The sequence below is a fragment of the Leuciscus leuciscus genome, assembly GCF_965113295.1.
Source record: "Leuciscus leuciscus genome assembly, chromosome: 8".
Lineage (NCBI taxonomy): Eukaryota > Metazoa > Chordata > Actinopteri > Cypriniformes > Leuciscidae > Leuciscus > Leuciscus leuciscus.
Window position 1 is genome coordinate 362501 of NC_138732.1, and position 20288 is coordinate 382788.

Below are 20288 nucleotides of genomic sequence, written 5' to 3' on the forward strand. Positions count from 1 at the left end.
AGTCTGTGTGGGAAACAAGCTTCCACAAACGGCACGAAGATCTCTGAGAGTCCCTGATCTTCTGAACTGTGTGTGTTCTGCAGGGAAGTTTAACTGGAAAGGGACGATAAAGGCGGTTCTGAGAGACGCTCCTGAGGATGGACTGGCCGTGAAGAAGCTCCGCAAGAAGGTGAGCGATCCATCGACCAATCACACGTGATCAAACGCTTATCCGTCAGTCTGATGAAGGCTTGGGTTTAAGCGCTCCTGAGGATCACTAGGTGTTTTACACATATGGGGCTTTCGCACCGGATAGTTCTAGGAACTCAGTTCTAGGATCGAGCCACCAGGATGGTTCTCCGAGAACTAATGGTTCCCTTAGGAACGTTTTCCTGGTTGCGTTCGCACAGCGTTCGCGTTCTCCTGTTCATCAGTGTATGATCTGTCTCACAGTCCTGTCTCGTACGTCATTAGATACTGTCATACACAGAGAGTAGACAGTGATGAAGAGTTATTAGCGCATGCGTGTGTTTGATGAGCAGAAACACATGATCATGTTTCTCTCGTCTCCTCAAAGTCAACGTCTTCCATGTTCGCAGAGTTAGTGTCTGGAGTAAATATATAGGCTGTAATCTGTGTGTTTACACACCCTTTTTAATAATGGCGTGTGCTGGTGTTTCACGTGTGTTCAGCCAATCAGCAAACACTAACGTCACTGTAGTTCCTCTAGCGCTGGTGTAGAGCGACTCTGGAGGAGGAGTAAAGTAGTTCCTCCAAAAGGAGTTCCTAGAACTAAAATAGCTCCTAGTTCCTGCGGTGCGAACACGCCAAAAACACGCCAAACTCCGGGAACTTCCACCAATAGTCCTAGGAGTGATGAAAATGTTCCTCCGCTGCGAAAACCCCTTTTAGTTTCATGTTGGCTTGGACCGAGACGTTTGACATCGACTCTCTGGTGTTTTTCCAGGTTTTAGCAGCGTATTATTCGTTTACTGGAGACGGAAACTACAGATCGGAAGAGGAGCTTCTGTCTCTGTTCAACAAGAAGATCAACAACAACCCCAAGTTTAGAACCCTGAAAGAGAAGGTCCGGCTGGTGAAGTGACTCATCATCTCTCGCTGGAAGAGACGTCCGTCTGTGTCTTCAGTTGTGTCCTGAATGATGTGTGATTAATGCCTTTAAACAGTGATATCAAGAACAGTTTCTGTATATAGCTTATGAAAACATACTATGTACAAGCAGGCAGAAAAATGCGTAGTTTTACGTTAAGTGTTTAAAACCGCAATAAAGCGTTTAATGTAATTTACTGCATATTCTGGGCTCTTCTGCTGTATATAGTGAATTAGGTGTGTACTGAGTTTGCTGTTTTAATAAACTCTTAATTCATCAACGAGTTTTATAATGGTTTTCTTTGGGGGGGGGGGGGGGGTGTTCTATGAATATGCAAATGAGCCCCGCCTCCACTCACTCACTCAGCTCAGAGATCCACTGGTTGACGATCACACGTTGATCTGATTGGTTACAAGGTAGTTTGTGACGTCAGAAACACCAGCGATTTCAAAGCGTGTGTTTGAGACTGTCTTTGGTTCACTGCAGTTTTAAGGAGGAAATACTCAGCAATGGTGTCGACTTATGAACTTACACATGCTTTGTCTTAAAGCGTATTAAAAACACCACATAAGCCGCTTTCCGACCGGAGGAACCTTTTCACAGTTCCTAGAACTATTAGCTAAAGTACCTGGATGTCGGCGTGTTCGCACCGCAGGAACTAGGAACGATTTTAGTTCTAGGAACTCCATTTGGAGGAACTAATTTAGGTCCTACTTCAGAGTAGGGTCTAAACCAGCACTATAGGAACTACCCATGGCGTTAGTGTACGCTGATGACCGAACGCACGCGGAACACCAGCACCCGCCTTTTTTAAAACAGCTAGAATGTAAACACACAGATTATAGCCTATATATTTACTCCATAAACTAACTATACAAACATGGAAAACAGTGATAGATGGGTCTCTAAACCTTTATGCTGAAGAGAAAATCCAACGCAACTTTGAGGGGACCAAGCCAAACATGATTATGTTTATCTGCCCAGCTAGCAACACTGGACATCAACCACACGGCATAGGCTATAACCTTTTTTTCATATACTGTCTACCTTCTATAACAGTTCTATCTACAGTTCTACCAGTTCTGTTCTATCAGTTCTACTATTAAACAGTACTGTTAGACAGATCGCTAACTAATAAACACAGAGAATGCGAGCATTGTTTGCTCTGGCGTTCTCAGCGCCGCCAAAATAAAGGTCCGTCGCGCCGTCAAAATAAAAGTCACCGTGCTTGTGTCACTCCCTTACCCCTCCTACCAGTTCCTATGGCCACTTGGCCAGTGCGAACGCAAACAGCAAAACCGAGTTTGGGGAAGAGTAGTTCTTAGAACTGTTTAGAAGTGGACAGTTCCTAGAACTAAGGTCCTGTAACTACTTGATCGGAAAGCGGCTATAGACACATAAACTACTTTAAAAGCTGGACTTTCACCACAGGGGACTTTAAGCTACGGTCAATGTTTCTAACGTGAAAAGGCTAGTTCACACAGAACGCTTTTTTGTTTGTTCCAGGTAAGAGTGCGAGACGTGCATCTGTAACGAAAAGTAGAACTTCTTTTAAAAACGCGAGAGGCTGTGAGAGATCCGAGCGGAAAGGTCAAATACGTCCGTCCAGTGCGTGTTGAAATATAAAAACAATGGAAAAACCATAGGCCTAGCGTAGTGTGGGTGATGTCACTCGTAGTGTTTCTGAAGCCCACAGTGGGCGGAGCCGGCCGTCGCCATCTTGGCAGCGTCACTCTCGGATAAACGAAAAGGGGCAAAGAGGCAGATTAGCTGAGGTGACGTGATGCTAATGCTAGCAGACAAACGGCTAGTAGTGACATCAGCGGCAATCCACCTGTCACTCAAGTGGCCACGCCCTTAATTATGCAGAACTTTAAGGCTTAATATAATTTAAACGGATGAGTTATAAAAAAATCCACCCGCCTCACAGTCGTCATGAAGGACAACATTAGCTATATAGACCAAAACCCCTTTTTGCTAGCCTGGGAAAACCCTGACGAGGTCTATCCAATTGCGCCCAGACGCATTTGAGCGATGTCCGTTGGTGACGATGGGCTGTGGATGAACCTTCCCCAGACCCACTCTCAGTTACAACTGGGTCTGGTGTCAACCAGGCTAACTTTTAGCACCAGGCTGTAAACATGTTTTTCTGCTGTAAAGTTGGGCAATTTAACATGTGAGTCTATGGGATTGAGTCTCTTCTACAACCGGCCTCTAGTGGCCAGTCCATGAACTGCAGTTTAACTCACTCAGTATTGGACTTGAGAGAGAGAGAGGGGAAGGTTAACGCCTGGGAAAAACACGTTCTTTGTGACCCGGCCCGTAATCTCAAACTTGTGTGTGTGTGTGTGTGTGATGGGTCGCGTTTAGTGGTTGGGTTAGTGTGTGTGTGTGATGGGTAGGTTTAGTGGTTGGGTTAGTGTGTGTGTATGTGTGAGTGATGGGTCGGGTTAGTGTGTGTGTGTGCGCGTGCGTGTGTGTGTGTGATGGGTCGGGTTAGTGTGTGTGTGTGATGGGTCGGGTTAGTGTGTGTGTGTGATGGGTCGGGTTAGTGTGTGTGTGTGATGGGTCAGGTTAGTGTGTGTGTGTGTGTGTGAGTGATGGGTCGGGTTAGTGTGTGTGTGTGCGCGTGCGTGTGTGTGATGGGTCGGGTTAGTGTGTGTGTGTGATGGGTCGGGTTAGTGTGTGTGAGTGATGGGTCGGGTTAGTGTGTGTGTGAGTGATGGGTCGGGTTAGTGTGTGTGTGAGTGATGGGTCGGGTTAGTGTGTGTGTGTGTGTGTGTGTGAGTGATGGGTCGGGTTAGTGTGTGTGTGTGATGGGTCGGGTTAGTGTGTGTGTGTGATGGGTCGGGTTAGTGTGTGTGTGAGTGATGGGTCGGGTTAGTGTGTGTGTGAGTGATGGGTCGGGTTAGTGTGTGTGTGAGTGATGGGTCGGGTTAGTGTGTGTGTGTGTGTGTGTGTGAGTGATGGGTCGGGTTAGTGTATGTGTGTGTGCGCGTGCGTGTGTGTGATGGGTCAGGTTAGTGTGTGTGTGTGTGTGATGGCTAGGTTTAGGGGTCGGGTTAGTGTGTGTGTGAGTGATGGGTCGGGTTAGTGTGTGTGTGTGTGTGTGTGTGTGTGTGAGTGATGGGTCGGGTTAGTGTGTGTGTGTGCGCGTGCGTGTGTGTGATGGGTCAGGTTAGTGTGTGTGTGTGTGTGTGTGTGTGTGTGTGTGTGTGTGTGTGATGGCTAGGTTTAGGGGTCGGGTTATAATGTCCCAGCTTCTCTCACACTATTCGTAGGCCACAGCCGCTGCCGGTGTTCAGGTCTCAGCGCACTGACACACACGTGTGTTACCCCGTCACCGAGACCTGTGCCGGAGAGATGATCTGTGTGAGGCTCGGGTGTAAGGGTTGAATCGGACTCTTGTGTGGGACATTCCTCCTCTCGCGGGGCAGGTTCAGTTGGCCGGCGCACACAGAGCCTCCATACAGGAGCTAGCGCTGCGCGGCCCGCGGGTCAGGACTCCAGAATGAGCTGCCTGTTACACACACACACACACACACACACACACACACACACACACACACACACAGCAGCGCTCCGGAGGCTGATAATCCCTGTGTGCGGCACTGATCCCGCGCTTAGCTGTAATCATATCGGTGGGCCGGGGCTTTAGCGCAGCCTAGCTCGCGTTAGCTGGACTTAAACTGCTCGTTTATACCTGTAATATTGTCATATAGGCAAAAACTGAGAAATCTGAGCTAAAGTACAGAGACTGCAATTTAAGAGTCTAAGTACTGGAGTGAAAGTTAAAAAGTATCCACATTTAATTATCCTTCATGTGAAAAGTTAAACCCTTTTCTAAACTTGTTTTAATTGACTTTTGAAAACAAGAGGAAGAAGACTTTCTAGGTTTCGTGTTTTTGATGAGAAAACTTTGTAAAGAAACCTTATTTCTCATTGTTCTGACTCTTGTTCTAAACCAATATTCTGAAACATGTTACCAGAATATTTTCAGTTAAAATGAGGTGCAGATGATTTTACATTTCAAGACTAATGATGATCTGTTTACACTAGACTGCGTTCATCCAGCCACTGATTGTTAGACTGTTATAAAAAATGCATTGTAATCTGTGTCTGAAATGAATAACAACATGTACTTACTATAGTGTTATGGTTGAGATTAGGGTGTGTTTAAGGTTAGTTGCATGTAATTATGTGTAATTTCCTGTTATTATATAGTAACTACATGTAACGCACAACAAGGACATTGTAAAATAAAGTGTTACCAAATGTTTTAAGTAAATGAGAAACGACATTCAGAGCTTTTTGTAATCCAGTTCAACTGATTCGATCAAGATAAGGCAGTTTTACACATTCATAAACATTCATAAAAAGAAATGAAATAGACGTCTCCGAGATGTACGCGTCATATCAGAGTGATTAATTTATGAATCTGTCATAGCTAGTTTTGATCCTATAGACAGAGATACTACACTAACGTCTGCAAGATGTCTGTTAAAGACGCTTCATCTGAGAAACGTCTTTAAGATGTCAGTTTTACATACATTAAATCATAAACATCTTAAAGACATCTTCTAAATGTCTATTTAACGTCTGACAGGAAACGTCCTAGAGACGTATTGCAGATGAGCAAACACAACTTCCAGATGTAAACGCGCACATCTAATAGACGTCTCTGAGATGTGTGTGTGCTATCGGGATAGTCAAAGTCAACTTTATAGTAATTTTTCACTCATTTCACACGGTAAAAACGCTGTTCCTTCAGGAAACAACAGTAGCAGACACTAAATAAAGACAATATTATCAGGAACACGGAGTTAGACCATTATGCAGTGGGATATGATTGAGTCATATTGCTGAAATCATGGAAAACTACTCTCCGGTCAGTATACAATAATCAAAATAGATAATCAATAATCTATTTTAGTATTTCTAACATTTTTTTGGAACACAAAAGGAGAAACTTTGAGAAATGTATGTTTTGTCTCATCCATACAATGAAAGTCAATGGGGTCCAATATTCTTCAAAACATCATCTTTTTTCGTTCCACACAAGAAAGACAGGTTTGGAACGATGTAAACAATGACAGAAGGATCCTCTTTGGGTGGATCATCACAGATTCATTCTCACATGTGCTGAATTTGAGCATTTCTAACACATAATGGTGACTTTGGGTTTGTTTCATGAGATGCTTTGGCTTTCGCTGACGGCATGCGTCATCACTGACATGCTGAAACATGATTGTGGGAAATGTTGAGACATGCTCCACTCGGCTCCGTCGCTGGAGTCAGCAAAAACCAGAGCCGTGTGCAGTATGTAAGGTATACGTCTCTGATAAAGCTTCCTCACAGAACACTATTGTTCTCCTCATCGCTGCCCCAAAGGCCTCTGGGAAACAGGAGCAGAAACCCTGGTTCACTGCAGCTGAGGGAAAGGGAAGTATATGGTTTTATTGTCTGTTTGGGTGATAATCAAATGCGCTCAGCGTTTTCTCAGAATATCTGGCCAGCACACACACACACACTCACTAAAGGAAGTTTGATGTTCAGATGTGCTGAATGACCGGCATTATGAAGCGTAAAGGTCTTTTGTCCGGTCGGCTCAGAACATGATACTCTCATAAAGCACAATCCAGGTTCTGTTTTGAGTTCTGGTTTGTGGTGAAGATAAGAGCAGGCCACAGGTAAGCCAATCGCCTCACATCTTGATAACTGTTTAGTGTCTGGCTGATTAATTCGATGTGATTTTTGAATATTGGAAGGCCTCACTGCATTCGTATGTAAATCAGACACATGCTGGTCAATCAATGTGGGTTTATCAAATATCCATTTGGTTGCATGAAGTGTTTGGGATATCTGGATAGTTTTAAGGTTTTCCAGAGTAAGATATGGAGAGACTGATGTCTCCAACACTCCCAAAAACTCCCGATTGGCAACGTTTAAGGACCATCAGCATGGGTGAATAGGGTTCAGATTAATTAATAGATATAACTATACTTTTCCAGTTGATTGATTCCATTAGGAAATGCAAAAAAATAAAAAATAAAATGGTATTACCAAATTTTCTGGAATGTTATGTTTAAATATGCAAACAAGGCATTATCTAATGAAATATGCAATAATTTGCATACATTTCCAGCACATTCATCTGAAAATTGGATAAAGCCAGGTTCATTCTTCTTGTCTGATTTTGTTGACACATTAGAGTTGAAGATTTCTACAGAAGGGATTTTTGATTTCTCTTTTTATCTCCATAAATCAGAAAATAATGTCAACAGCCAGGAAACACACATTTTCACCATGTTTTTAGGAATAAAATGTCATATAAATCAGTGTGAATGATATATGAACAAACCCCTCTGTTAAAACCTTCAGATTATAGATATGAATGAAACTGTAAGTTTTGGTGTTTATAAGTGTTACTGAAGTGGAGAAAAAAACTTTTAAAGATATGTATCGTAATAGAAATCTACAGACGCCAATAGATAAAGTGCAACAAAATAAACTTGTAAATGTATCTTTTGAATGTTTTATTTTCACTATTCTAAAACAACACACTGTGAAAAGCCAAATAGAGTCCAAAATCTAAAAATTGTCCGGTGCATGAAACAAGTCAAGTCTCCTTTATTTATATAGCGCTGTTTACAATACATATCGTTTCAAAGCAGTTTGTTTCTAGAAGAAAATAGCGTCACAGTCCAGCTTAAGTAAGTTCAGTGATGCTTCATTTCTGTTGTAAAAAAGTTAATTTTGTTAATATATATATATATATATATATATATATCAGCTTTCCTGTAGCTCAGTGGTAAGAGCATTGCGTTAACAATGCAAGGTTGTGGGTTCGATCCCAGGGGATTGCACATACCTATGTATAAATGTATAGGATAATGCAATGTAAATCGCTTTGGATAAAAGCGTCTGCTAAATGCATAAATGTAAAATATATAGAGAACAGCGTGATGTCATCGTCCAGCTCAGCTCAGTTCTCATATAATGGTGTCAATGCAGGAGATCAATAATATTGTGGAATATTAAATGGCAGCAATGCTTTTGCATGTAGTGTCTCTTTAAATGACGCTGCATTAATTGTACAGTATGCAGTTTCTCATGTATATGTGTGTGTGTGTGTTTGGATCAGTTGTGCTCCAGATGGATTGGGCTCCAGCTGGCAGGAAACTCTAGTCGAGGTGTATTTAGAGAGACCAGGGCTGTTGGCAGGAGACAGTATTCCACACCTGTGCTCACCTGTGCTGGTGTCTACACACCTGAACAACATCTGACCTCCTGAACCCACACACACCTGAACAACAGCTGACCTCCTGGACTCACACACAGGTGCTGCTCACGGACCTGCTGAACTCTCACATGCTGCATTCATCGTTAGTCCATCACAATGAGTAGTTTTACATGTTTCTCTTATTGATCGTTGGCTTCTAGCGTGTTGTGTGGAAATGTGCAGATATTCGCTTTTTTTCAAACATCATTTTTATGCCTGTCTTTGTTGAATGAAAACTTTACAAAGGGAAGTAGCGACAACTCTTTTCTTCCATATTGTGACGTACATCTGAGTGTAACGAATTATCAGAAAAGAAATAAATGAAGGGCAGAACTTGGTTTAGTATATCATGATTATGACTTTTTGTGTCATCATTGCAACCTTTTAATGTCATAATTGTTACTTAAAGGGATAGTTCACTTTGAAATAAAATTTTGGTATGTTTTAGCTTACCAGTCTGCGTACACGTCAGATCAGATCACTCGGACATGGCTGTGTATAAGAGGTAAAAACGATATAAATACTGTTCGTTTTCTCACACAAACCGCTCGTTTCGTGTCTTAGGCCATCAATGTGTACTTACGATGGGGAATTGTTTAATTTGGACGACGGGGAATTGTTTTAATTTGGACTCTGTGAGTCTATGGTCACTCTTTGAGACAGTGACCATAGACCTGCATTATATGACTGACAGACAAGAACAGTTTGACCTAAAAATATCAAAATTGAAACTACTGCGGAAAAAAAGACATCTACATCTTGGATGCCCTTGAGGTAAGCTAAAACATACCAAAATTTTATTTCAAAGTGAACTATCCCTTTAATATGTCATAATTTTGACTTTTTATGTCATATTTACCTTAGTAACTGGTCAAAATGTCAACCTTTTTTATCATAATTTCAACTTTTTGTCCTTATTATGACTTTTTAGTCACATGTTTGCGGGGAGCCAGAGTGCCTGACATCAAAGCAAATGTAAAAGTGCTGGCTAATGCTAATCGTTAATTCTCTAAGTTCATTATTCACGTCGGCACTAATGATGTTCGACTCCGAACTCACAAGTACGATGTCAAGCACTGTAATTTGCTTTGGCTCCCTTCCTGTTCGCAGGAGTGATGAGATAGTCAGTAGACTGTCCTCACTCAATGGCTGGTTGTCAAGTGGTGTCCGCAAAATAATATAGAATTCATAGACAATTAGAAAAGTTTTTGGGGCAAACCTGACCTGTTGAAAAGAGATGGTATTCATCCCTCCTGGGATGGTGCTGCTCTTCTCTCTAGTAATATGGCTCATAGTCTTAGAGCTCAAACATGACAATCTGGGGCTCAGGTCAGGAAGCAGACAGACTGGCTTAACCGACCGTCTGCTAGCGGCCTCGCGTCACCAAGGTCAGATAAATCCCATCACATAGAGCCTCTTTCACACTAACGGCCACAACATCCTTTTAAATAGACTAGAAAATTAGGTTGGCATTAGTGGAATTGCACTAGCATGGTTGAAATCATACTTATCTGACCGTTATCAGTTTGTAGCAGTAAATGAAGAGATGTCTTATCGATCACAAGTTCAGTATGGCGTACCACAAGGCTCAGTACTAGGACCGCTGCTGTTCACTCTGTACATGCTACCCTTAGGAGATATCATTAGGAAGCATGGCATTAGTTTTCACTGTTATGCTGATGATACTCAGCTCTATATTTCTTCACGCCCTGACGAAACTTACCAATTCACAAAATTAACGGAATGCATAGCTGATATAAAAAATTGGATGACTAGTCATTTACTTCTATTTTACTCTGAAAAATCAGAGATTCTAATTATTGGACAAAAACGTCATTTTAACCAGCCTCAACTAAAGTGCAGGTCAGTCGGTTTAATGGGGCCTTTTCATTTCCAGAACAATGAGTGATGGTTAAGCAGGATTCAGTAGTTTTGGGTTACAGAAGCTAAATTCATCCGTCATTCCACGCTGTTTTATAATATAATCTAAGGGTTAAACTCGTCCTTTTCCATTCAGAATCTGAGATTCTTATATCTATGTGCAGAATAAAAGGCCAGTAAAAATGCATACAAAACATAAGTGATTACTTTAAATATCTATGTATATTCCCAACATACACGCATTTGTTCGTCATCTTTTTTGTTGATGTTGCAAAATGGAGTAAATTTTTTTCATTTTATGACAAATTAGATAAGTTTCGACTAAACAATAACTATGACTTACTTTGTCTTAAAACATGTTGTGCTCTAATCTGATTAATCATCAAATTATATTTGTGTTGAATGTAGGGAATGAAATGCACACTGTGAGCGAAACTACAGCCCTCAATTCAATTCAAATATGTGATGACCAAGTGCGAGAAGCGAAACGAGTCCGAATCGATTCGGATCGCGAGCGTCAGGCGACTCACTTGAATCTCGCGAGCGTCAGGCGACTCACTTGAATCTCGCGAGCGTCTCCGAATCTTTCGCCGCGTGAATTTGACGTCATCCGGGCATCATGGCGGAGTTAAGTGAATTTATGAAGTTGCGGAGGCGATTTAAGACTAACGAAGAGCCAGAAGAAGAAGAAAAGAGTGAGAAACACACACACTGTATTCCAGCGTCTTTAGCTGAACGCGTGTCAAACTCTGCTCGACTCTTTCCGTGTCGTTTCAGCTGTGTTTGCTGATGTTGTGCTTCTCTGATCTGATGATGTAGTGTTGATGTTGTGCTATTGTTGTGCAGCTGCTGGTCATGATGATGTTATGTGTCTCTGATGATGTTGTGTTTCTCTGATGATGATGATGATGATGATGTTGATGTTGTGTTTCTCTGATGATGATGATGTGTTACTGTTGTGCAGCTGCTGGTCCTGATGAGGCTGTGGAATTGAAACCGTCCGCTCGGATCAACCGGCACTCTGTCTTCTGGATTCTGGCTTCTGTCGCTCTCACCTACTATGTGGATTTCTTCTCTGTGGTGCTGAACCACACTGACATTCACAGGTGATCACTAACCTTAACCCTAATTAACTAACTAACTAACTAACCAGCACTGTCAGCGGTTACTGACGGATCTACTGCAAACCTTATTACACAAACACCTGAAACACTCTTTTTCTCTCATATGGTCTTATCCTGGATTACAATAGAGATTATAGTGCTCTGGTTACAGTGAGAGAACACTCACTTTCACTCACGCTCGCACGCACACACACACACACACACACACACACACACACACACACACACACACACACACACACACACACACACACACTGGCATGCAGACACTCGCACTCTCACACACACTCACTCACACTTATTATTATTTTAAGTTTCAGTTTGAATTTTATTGACTTTTTTAGTAACTTTTTAGTTTTTTTTTGTCTTTGAACGCCTGTGCTCAGCTGGTGTAACGCCTATTTCAGCACTGTAACACTTGTGTTCATCTGGAGTAAAGCCTGTGCTCAGCTGGTGTAACGCCTATTTCAGCACTGTAACACTTGTGTTCATCTGGAGTAAAGCCTGTGCTCAGCTGGTGTAACGCCTATTTCAGCACTGTAACACTTGTGTTCATCTGGAGTAAAGCCTGTGCTCAGCTGGTGTAACGCCTGTTTCAGCACTGTTATGCCTGCGTTCAGCTGGTGTAACGCCTGTGTTTCAGCTGGTGTAACGCCTAATGCCTGTGTTCAGATGGTGTAACGCCTGTGTTTTAACAGTGTAACGCCTGTGTAAGCACTGTAACGCCTGCATTCGAGTGGTGTAACCAGGGCTCGAGACTAACGGCGTCCTATCGTCCTGGGGACGATAGAAAATGTGTTTAGGACGAACAGAAATATTCTCCTGGACGAAATACATTTTTGTATGTGTGTTCATTTATTACTAGCCTATTAGGGTAACTTACTTAGAAAATGCCAAAATTAACCGACCAAGCGCTGACTACAACGGAGCACGTCTTCTCATGCTGTTACTATAGTTACTATCACTGGCCGGCTACTCACCCGGAGACTTGTTTCGCGGTACATCTCACATGGCTTATTTTCACAGACGAAAACGAGACGATAACTAAATAAAAACTAGTTTTGAATGACAAAAACTATGACGAAAATCTATTGACATTTTCGTCAACGAATAAAAACTAGACAAAAATGTTAGATAGTGACGATTTGGGAAGCGATCCAGTCAGAACTGATGTCCTGCGTTTGTGGTAGATGTGCACATATGTACTGTGACGTGCTGATCTACCCAGCAGCACACGGGTTTACATGCGCTGCATGTCTCATAAAACGTTAAAAAAAAGTAAACGTCTGGGAGAATGAGTAGAGCAGACATATAGATCTGAATAAGAGTGACGACACAAAAAAGAGCTCTATTCGGTACGGTTTTCTGTGCGCACACACCCGACCCGAAGCGTGCAGCCATGCACAGATGTGCATCAGTGCATCAGCGCACGTCATTGGACATGATCCGATGTCTTAAAGTGACAGTGATAAACCTAATGCGGTCTGTGTCCTTAATATTGATCAAGCAACAAAAGAAAAAGAGAAAAGCATTCACTGCTCGTTAATAGCTTTAATAAGGATTCATTATATTTAATTCATACAAATAAATATGCCTGCTGCTTGAAAGAATAAAGAATGATGATATTTTTAAGATATGTTGTCACCAGTATTTATTTGTTATTTTTTAATCCAACCAACTCAAAAACGTTTTGAGCTGTATGTATTTTTCTCTTCATTTTCGTATATGTAAAAAAAAAAAAAAAAAGGATTTGTTCTGCATGAATACAAAAAAAGCATTTAACTCCTGTTATTTTTTATTAAATCTGTTTTTTGCCTGTTTACAGATAACTACTTTGAATGGAGCTAAATAAATATAATAATATATATCATAAACATTTTAATGGTGTTTTTATTATGTGACTAACAACAACTAACAACTATAGATGATAATAACAAAGTACAGAAATAACATATTTATTTTGGGACGGTTGATATTCACTTTAGGACGGTACACACCGGGACGAATTTTGCGCGCGATATTCGCCGACGTTTAACGCCTCGTGACTAAACAAAGGGCGCCAATGTGAGTGTGCACACCGACGCGAAAAACGCAAGTTTTTTTTAAACGCCTCGCGCCGCGTCAAAAACTATCTGACCAATGAGATTGGCGCTTTTGCTCACGTGTCTGGAGCTTCTGAAGTTACAGTAAAACACAACTTGGGGGCGCTCAAACACAAAACGGTCTTGCCGAGCACACATACGTAACAGCGAAGAAGATATACGCCAAGTAGCGTCTACACTGCCCATAGACAGACACTGCCGGGAAGAAATGACGAGGAAGATGCAAGGCAAGATGAATGTAGAGCTGCTGGTCTCGTTGGTGTCGGAATAAAGAACTATATGACAAACGCGACAGCGACTACAAAAATCGTGTTAAAAGAGAACTGTTATGGAGTGGTATTGTATTTCTGTTTTACTTTAAGCGCCATCTAATGTCAGGGAATGAATTTGCATGTTCACTCGGCTCATCGTCAGCGAAAATCGCTTGGGTGTGAACACAAAAAACGCGTTGAAAAACGCTGGCGAATAACGCGCGCCGATATTCGTCCCGGTGTGTACAGGCCTTAACGCCTTTGTTTCAGCTCTGTAACGCCTGCGTTCGAGTGGTGTAACACCTGTGTTTCAGCTCTTTAACGCCTGTGTTTCAGCCCTGTAACGCCTGTGTTTCAGCCCTGTAACGCCTGTGTTTCAGCTCTGTAACGCATGTGTTTCAGCCCTGTAACGCCTGTGTTTCAGCTCTGTAACGCCTGCATTCGGGTGGTGTAACACCTGTGTTTTAACAGTGTAACTCCTGTGTTTCAGCACTGCAACGCCTGTGTTTCAGCTCTGTAATGCCTGCATTCGGGTGGTGTAACGCCCGCGTTCGAGTGGTGTAACACCTGCGTTTTAACAGTGTAACGCCTGTGTTTCAGCACTGTAACGCCTGTGTTTCAGCTCTGTAACGCCTGCGTTCGGGTGGTGTAACGCCTGCGTTCGAGTGGCGTAACACCTGTGTTTTAACAGTGTAACTCCTGTGTTTCAGCACTGTAACGCCTGTGTTTCAGCTCTGTAACGCCTGCGTTCGAGTGGTGTAACACCTGTGTTTTAACAGTGCAACGCCTGTGTTTCAGCTCTGTAATGCCTGCATTCGGGTGGTGTAACACCTGTGTTTTAACAGTGTAACGCCTGTGTTTCAGCTCTGTAAAGCCTGCATTCGGGTGGTGTAACACCTGTGTTTTAACAGTGTAACTCCTGTGTTTCAGCTCTGTAACGCCTGTGTTTCAGCTCTGTAACGCCTGTGTTTCAGCTCTGTAACGCCTGCATTTGGGTGGTGTAACACCTGTGTTTTAACAGTGTAACTCCTGTGTTTCAGCACTGTAACGCCTGTGTTTCAGCTCTGTAACGCCTGCGTTCAGCTGGTGTAACACCTGTGTTTTAACAGTGAAACGCCTGTGTTTCGGCTCTGTAACGCCTGCGTTCAGCTGGTGTAACACCTGTGTTTTAACAGTGTAACGCCTGTGTTTCAGCTCTGTAACGCCTGCGTTCGGGTGGTGTAACGCCTGCGTTCGAGTGGTGTAACACCTGTGTTTTAACAGTGAAACGCCTGTGTTTCGGCTCTGTAACACCTGCGTTCAGCTGGTGTAACACCTGTGTTTTAACAGTGTAACGCCTGTGTTTCAGCTCTGTAACGCCTGCGTTCGGGTGGTGTAACGCCTGCGTTCGTGTGGCGTAACACTTGTGTTTTAACAGTGTAACTCCTGTGTTTCAGCTCTGTAACGCCTGTGTTTCAGCTCTGTAACGCCTGCGTTCGGGTGGTGTAACGCCTGCGTTCGAGTGGTGTAACACCTGTGTTTTAACAGTGCAACGCCTGTGTTTCAGCTCTGTAATGCCTGCATTCGGGTGGTGTAACACCTGTGTTTTAACAGTGTAACGCCTGTGTTTCAGCACTGTAACGTCTGCGTTCGGGTGGTGTAACACCTGTGTTTTAACAGTGTAACGCCTGTGTTTCAGGTCTGTAACGTCTGCGTTCGGGTGGTGTATCACCTGTGTTTTAACAGTGTAACGCCTGTGTTTCAGCACTGTAACGTCTGCGTTCGGGTGGTGTAACACCTGTGTTTTAACAGTGTAACGCCTGTGTTTCAGGTCTGTAACGTCTGCGTTCGGGTGGTGTATCACCTGTGTTTTAACAGTGTAACGCCTGTGTTTCAGCTCTGTAACGCCTGCGTTCGGGTGGTGTAACGCCTGCGTTCGAGTGGTGTAACACCTGCGTTTTAACAGTGCAACGCCTGTGTTTCAGCTCTGTAATGCCTGCATTCGGGTGGTGTAACACCTGTGTTTTAACAGTGTAACGCCTGTGTTTCAGCACTGTAACGTCTGCGTACGGGTGGTGTAACACCTGTGTTTTAACAGTGTAACGCCTGTGTTTCAGGTCTGTAACGTCTGCGTTCGGGTGGTGTAACACCTGTGTTTTAACAGTGTAACGCCTGTGTTTCAGCTCTGTAACGTCTGCGTTCGGGTGGTGTAACACCTGTGTTTTAACAGTGTAACGCCTGTGTTTCAGCTCTGTAACGTCTGCGTTCGGGTGGTGTAACACCTGTGTTTTAACAGTGTAATGCCTGTGTTTCAGCTGGTGGTTCTCCGTGGGTCTGGTGCTGCTGGGATTGTGCCTCAGTCTGGCTGCATTCTGTATTGTCTATCTGGAGTGGTTCAGAGGCATCAGGCACTACGAGCAGGAGTATCCCGCCGTCCCTGCCGTTACCACCGCCGCCTTCATCGCCGCGTCCTGCAGGTCAGAACCGTGGTCATGTAGTGACGGGAAACACACTTTGTGAAGCTTTCAAACCTTTGCCAATCATTTGTTCCGAATCAGTGATTCAGAGCGTGTATCAAACTGCCAAAGTCACGTGATTTCAGTAAACGAGGCTTCGTTACGTCATAACTGTTTCCAAACATTACTCACTGGTTTAAGATGTGTGGACGCTTTGATGTTCACTTCCTACAAGATTAATATGCACATTTCACACTGAAATCTCAAGACGTTTTTATTTCGCATTGAGAAACTGAAGCCCATTTTGGGACCATTAATATGTTTGCATCATTACAATGTCATGACAATTAGACACATTTTCCCCTTGGATCTCATTACTCTAACATGTTTGGACATTTTTGAGTTTTTAAACAAAATGAGCATAATACATTATTAAAAAGGGGTAAATATGCAGTTCAACAAATAACATCTATTAAGGGTGCATTCGTTAGTTCTCTAGGTGGCTGGAATTAGTTTATCTCCCCCTCTTTTCACAACCTGCTTCATCACATGAGAAAATTGAGAATCACAATTTTAACTAAATGTTAGTTGCTTCAGTCTATTTAAAGATATTAAATCAATTCGAATGAACTTTTTAAAAATCTAGTTAGGGATAGGTGTGGTTAAGTGAATGATTCAGTGACAAACACAATTTTAACAGTTACTTGTCACCACCTACTGGTGTAACAATGTAATTAACACAATCTTTATTTGAAGCATCAAGTAACTTTCAACTTTTAATAGACAAATTGTTATTTAGAAATAAGATCTCTTGGATGTTTGACTCGAGATCGCCATTTTTAATAATTAATGGTGCAGCTCTACTCTGTGTTTCATTAATGGAAACGCAGTCTCTTTTCGGGCTCGACATCATTATTAGACAGAGTTTGCATTAAATGTGGTGTTTTTAAAATCCTACACAAACCACACAAAAATGTGTAAATTCATAAGTCGACACCATTGCTGAGTATTTCCTCCTTAAAACTGCAGTGAACCAAAGACAGTCTCAAAAACACGCTTTGAAATCGCTGGTGTTTCTGACGTCACAAACTACCTTGTAACCAATCAGGTCACGAGGGGGGCGGGGCTTTAGCATATCATTAACTATGATCTGAAGCAGCGTAGTGAAGCAGAGTCTCAAGAGAAGCTGGTTATCCTGGTATATTTTTCTGCTGATGAGATAAATCGGGTACTTTATATTGGGTGAATTATGTATATGATGTATATTACGATGTTATGATGAACTATATGCCTTTCTCCATTGATGTTCTGAGTTGTTCAATGCGTTTTTTAAGGATGTGGATGTTTAGAGGTTAGGGTTAGAAGGCTGTCTGACTCTGAGATAGCAACACATTATTAACGTAGTCAAGCCAAAGGCTCATATTAATAACTGTTATGCGATATCATTGTGCAGCGTTTACTACAGTAAAGTTGAGCGAGTGGATCAGGTATTCTGAGCTGCTGTGAGTGAGTGGAGGCGGGGCTCATTTGCATATTCATAGAACCGCATATACTAAATAAAGCAAGGGTGTCGAATTACATTCAAGATATTTTAAGGCATGAAGAATTGTTTCACAGGAATAAAACGTTTAAATATGTAATTTTGGTGATCAAAGTTGAGTTTTAAGGGATAAAATGATTGACTACAGGAGGACTTTTAGTACTCATTGCACAATGATCTATTGATCTCTCACAATCTGATAAAATGTTTGATTTCTTCACAAAAACACATTTATTTCGTAGTGTGTAAAACCAAACTACTTAATGCACCTTTAATGTATTAATATGTAGCAATTTTTATGACGTATATACATTTTCTCATATTATAGTAATTAGAATTGGGGATTGAGTGTGTTTGATTGCCATGAAAAGGTTGTCAGGGTTAAACTAGACTTTCCTTTGCCAAACAAAATGCAGAAACATTGTGAGTATTCCTTAAGAAATAAAGTGTTAGTAATGTCGTTGTTTTTGTTAACTGTGTACTGAAATGTATTGATGTAGTTTTGTCCAATCAGAAGCAGATGTGACTGATATCATGATGATGTGTGTGTGTGTGTGTGTGTGTGTGTTTCAGCTTAAACATCGCTCTGTGGCCGGTCTGGTCCTTCTTCACTCCTGTGATTCTGTTCACTCAGTTCATGGGTGTGGTGATGCTGATCTCACTGCTCGGCTGAAACACTTCATCATACAGCTGTGTGATTAATCTGTTCTGACCCGCGCCACAGCCAAAGCCAGAGAGGTCAGCTGATCTGTGACCCCCCACTGACCTCTGACCTCTGCTTCAGTCCAGTGCTGTGGAGCCGCTCCAGTGAGAGACGATGTTCAACATGCTCCCATTTCAAAAATGTTTTTTTGTTTGGTTTCCTGAAAGAGGTCGTTTATGCATCTTGTAAGGTTAACTGGGTGTTTTCTTTGAGGTCCTGATTTGAGTGTCTTCTAAAAATAATTTACATTACCTTTAAAATACTCCGTTTTGAAGGGTTAACTCAAGATGCTCATGTTTTATGTCATGTTTTGATGTTTTCCTATGACTAACCAAATTAAATAACTGATTAAATAAAATATATTTTATATTACGTGGAATGTTCTGTCTGTCTGCAATCAAACACTCTTAACAGGGTGTAATTTAGGTTGTATAACCAAAATGCACATTACCTTTATGTAATGTGAACCACAGAGCTTATTTTACTCGCACACAGAATGGTTGACCGACACGTATACCCTCTACAGCGAGTCAGTCTGACGTGTTTGTGGAGGGTTGATCCTTTGAAACCTCTCAAGGGGAAAAAATGTGAGATGAGAGGAACAATTATTTGTCAATGTTTTTGTGTTCTCCCGAGAAACTCTCTCAATTACTTAAAATTTTGCAAGTGAACACAAAAGCATTGAAGTATTTTTCCTCCCATTTCTACGTCTCTTTAGTGACTTCCTAGAACTTGTGTAAATTAGATGATGTGTAAAGCATTGCTGACGCACATACTCATTATTTTCTCAGCTTTTTGTTCAAAATGTTGCCCTTTTTTATTAAACTTACACATTCAAGCATTGATAAAATAAGAATGATTGAAGCTAGAATAAAATCTTTTAAAAAAATGTAAAGCTAGCAGAGGCTCTGTTATTTCTTCAGATACATTTTATATTTAGAATTAAATTTTTTGTAAATGTTGGCCTTGGCTGGGATCAAAAAAACAAAACAAAAAAAAAACACTGGCGCGAGAATGATCCTCACTGGTTCTTGCTGAAGCTCAAACGTGCTGCGTAACACGAGAATTATCCTCATTGGTTCTTGCAGAAGCTCAAACGTGCTGCGTAACACGAGAATGATCCTCATTGGTTCTCGCTGAAGCTCAAACGTGCTGCGTAACACGAGAATGAACCTCATTGGTTCTTGCTGAAGCTCAAACGTGCTGCGTAACACGAGAATTATCCTCATTGGTTCTTGCAGAAGCTCAAACGTGCTGCGTAACACGAGAATGATCCTCATTGGTTCTCGCTGAAGCTCAAACGTGCTGCGTAACACGAGAATGAACCTCATTGGTTCTCGCTGAAGCTCAAACGTGCTGCGTAACACGAGAATGAACCTCATTGGTTCTTGCTGAAGCTCAAACGTGCTGCGTAACACGAGAATGAACCTCATTGGGTCTCGCTGAAGCTCAAACGTGCTGCGTAACATAGAATGATCCTCATTGGTTCTTGCAGAAGCTCAAACGTGCTGCGTAACATGAGAATGATCCTCATTGGTTCTTGCAGAAACTCAAACGTGCTGCGTAACATGAGAATGATCCTCATTGGTTCTTGCAGAAAATCAAACGTGCTGCGTAACACGAGAATGATCCTTATTGGTTCTCGCTGAAGCTCAAACGTGCTGCGTAACACGAGAATGAACCTCATTGGTTCTTGCTGAAGCTCAAACGTGCTGCGTAACATGAGAATGAACCTCATTGGGTCTCGCTGAAGCTCAAACGTGCAGCGTAACATAGAATGATCCTCATTGGTTCTTGCAGAAGCTCAAACGTGCTGCGTAACATGAGAATGATCCTCATTGGTTCTTGCAGAAGCTCAAACGTGCTGCGTAACACGAGAA

The 20288-nt window shown here is 42.1% G+C and overlaps 2 protein-coding genes across 2 annotated transcripts in view; both read left to right on the top strand.

Moving 5' to 3' along the window:
- Positions 1–1370, top strand: part of lyar (Ly1 antibody reactive homolog (mouse)) — a 6752-nt gene extending 5382 nt beyond the window's left edge. The window contains exons 8-9 of the mRNA XM_082177115.1: positions 84–169; positions 947–1370. Coding sequence (XP_082033241.1) covers positions 84–169; positions 947–1084 — 224 coding nt within the window. The 3' untranslated portion in view covers positions 1085–1370. The remainder of the gene's footprint in view (positions 1–83; positions 170–946) is intronic.
- Positions 1371–10847: 9477 nt separating this feature from the next.
- tmem128 (transmembrane protein 128) lies at positions 10848–18780 on the top strand. Its single transcript, XM_082177199.1, has 4 exons — positions 10848–10948; positions 11218–11359; positions 16025–16186; positions 18279–18780. Exons 1-4 carry the CDS (start codon positions 10873–10875, stop codon positions 18376–18378), a joined length of 480 nt encoding a protein of 159 aa, XP_082033325.1. The 5' UTR covers positions 10848–10872; the 3' UTR covers positions 18379–18780.
- The last annotated feature ends 1508 nt before the right edge of the window (positions 18781–20288 follow it).